Source organism: Calliphora vicina, chromosome 1 (assembly GCF_958450345.1).
Source record: "Calliphora vicina chromosome 1, idCalVici1.1, whole genome shotgun sequence".
Taxonomy (NCBI): Eukaryota; Metazoa; Arthropoda; class Insecta; order Diptera; family Calliphoridae; genus Calliphora; species Calliphora vicina.
Window position 1 is genome coordinate 164,897,784 of NC_088780.1, and position 2,150 is coordinate 164,899,933.

The following is a 2,150-nucleotide window of genomic DNA, read 5'->3' on the forward strand; positions in this document are numbered from 1 at the left end:
GTCAGTTGAGTGTGAATCTTGAAACCATATACTTTGACTTTTTGAAATCAGAAATCATATGTCAGTAATTTCCCTAGTCTTTGCCGATTGACTAGCCATGGATGGAGGGGATTAGATGGCCCGAGCTCTTAAGCTAGCTGCTTGTGCATTGATTCATGCTGTCAATGTACGATGATTGGGTGTTCTTTGAAAGTTAAACAATGATACCCTCTTTAAGCTTATGACGTCTGTCTCTCTAAACTATTACTTCATATTTATATTTAAATATATTTGTTAAAAATTCACTTTATATTTGCCACTGTAGCTCAAAATTTTGTCGTCCAGTGTAATTAATTTATCAATCTGATTATGTATGCAGTTTATATTATAATATTTTCTTTTATCTTTTTAATTTATTTTTTTGCTCATTGGGCTTAAGCTTAGGGTTCAGTGTACATTGTGCCAATGCCAATGTAAAACAAATTGATTGTTGAATTTTGCATTTCAGATTTTTTCAACGCTGCTTAAAATCACAAGCAAAAAAAACTAAACGGCGTTTCAAATTACAATCATTAACTGAAAATTCGTAATATTTTGCGTGAATTTTTTTTTTTTTTGCTGGAAATTTAATTTTTTGTAACATGTTGTTTTGAGATTAATGTTTTAAAAGCGAAAAAACCCAAAATACAAAAAAACTAAACCGGTTTCTAACAAAAAGAAAAAGTGTTCCCAAATTTGAAGCAGTAAAGTGTTCTCATTACCAAGAATCTTGCCAGAAAATAAAGTGGGTGAAATTTATATAAAAATCGTTGCATTTAGAAAATTAAGTTAGTTATACTTAAAACTTAAGAATTCATTGAATCAATGTAAAGAGAAAAGGAAACGGATATCAAAAATGGCAGGAAATTTCAGTAAGCAAGTAAGTAAATTTAAAATTTTAATAAACTTTTTGTGAAATATAGAAATATTTATTTTTCCTTAACAGTCTCTTAAAATCTTCACTATGTTATTTCTCGTTTGGATTCCTCTAACCTACGCTTTCCCCTCACCCTCCTCCGATGACAATATGGTGCACAATAATAACTACGATATGATTATGGCCGACGACCATGAACCAGCCGAGTCTATGCATTTTCAAAATTTCGACGGTTTCTTTAATACCGAGGTAGAGGGCACTGATGCCTTGTCTGAAATGCAAATGGATGAAAGTCGTACTGCGTCTAAGATTCGTGCACCGCAACCCTTGAATGCCAAAGAGAAAGTTTTACGGGAACATCTGGAAGAGTTTGATGTACAGCGTGAAAAACGTATACAAAGATCATTGACTAAAGGATCGACCCGGCCACGTTCAAATGTTAACGACTGGGAACAATTCGATTATGAAATGTTGGTGAAACATCATTAAAAAGAAGGAATATGAAAGAACATTATGTTCTATGAGTTTTGTTAAAATAAATTGAGGGTTTGTTTTTGTTTTTTTATTTTGTTTATTTATTATTAAATTATTAAATAAAGTTAAGTTTATTATTGTGTAAGTTGCAATTGAAAGGAGTTTAATTTTGGTTCGAAGGTTAAAAGATCATTAAAACGATTCGATTCGATTCGGATAAGACATAGAGAGCAGTACAAATAAGAGCTCAGTACAGAGAGCAGTACAAATAAGAGTGGTTTAATGATTAGCATATTCGAAAATAAAAGTAGAGGTTATGAGTTCAAACCCGCTCTCTGAAAATTTTCTTCTCAAATGTTGGATTATTAGTACTATTGAATTTAATAGTGAAGTGTTATGCAGAGTGTGGTAAACGGCCACTTGCAATGACATTCCCATGTTACATTCAATAACTTTGCGAGTGGCTTGAAAATGCACTAGTAGTAGTTTCGAGTGGCTAACTAATTCGACGTGGCTGAACTAGTTTAGTGAACTTTTTCGAACTCTTGGCACAAAGTATACAGAGGCGACACGGCAAAAAAAAAATATATTTGTCTCTTTCGCTCGAAACAATTTCAACTGGTTTGGTTTTGTGCTTATTTATATAGTTGTTTGTTTTAACGCACTATCTGTATTAAAACGCAAATTTTTTTTCTCTTTCTATCGAAACAATTTCAAAAAAAGCTGATTTTAGTGTTTTTGAACTGTCAAATTTGACGCCTCTGTATACTTTGTGCTCTTG

General features: G+C 32.2%; 1 protein-coding gene across 1 annotated transcript; it reads left to right on the top strand.

Moving 5' to 3' along the window:
• Positions 1 to 789: 789 nt before the first annotated feature.
• LOC135960271 (uncharacterized) lies at positions 790 to 1,521 on the top strand. The gene is made up of 2 exons (XM_065511519.1): positions 790 to 898; positions 965 to 1,521. The coding sequence occupies exons 1-2, from the start codon at positions 875 to 877 to the stop codon at positions 1,382 to 1,384; spliced, it is 444 nt and encodes a 147-aa protein (XP_065367591.1). The 5' UTR covers positions 790 to 874; the 3' UTR covers positions 1,385 to 1,521.
• Positions 1,522 to 2,150: the final 629 nt, after the last annotated feature.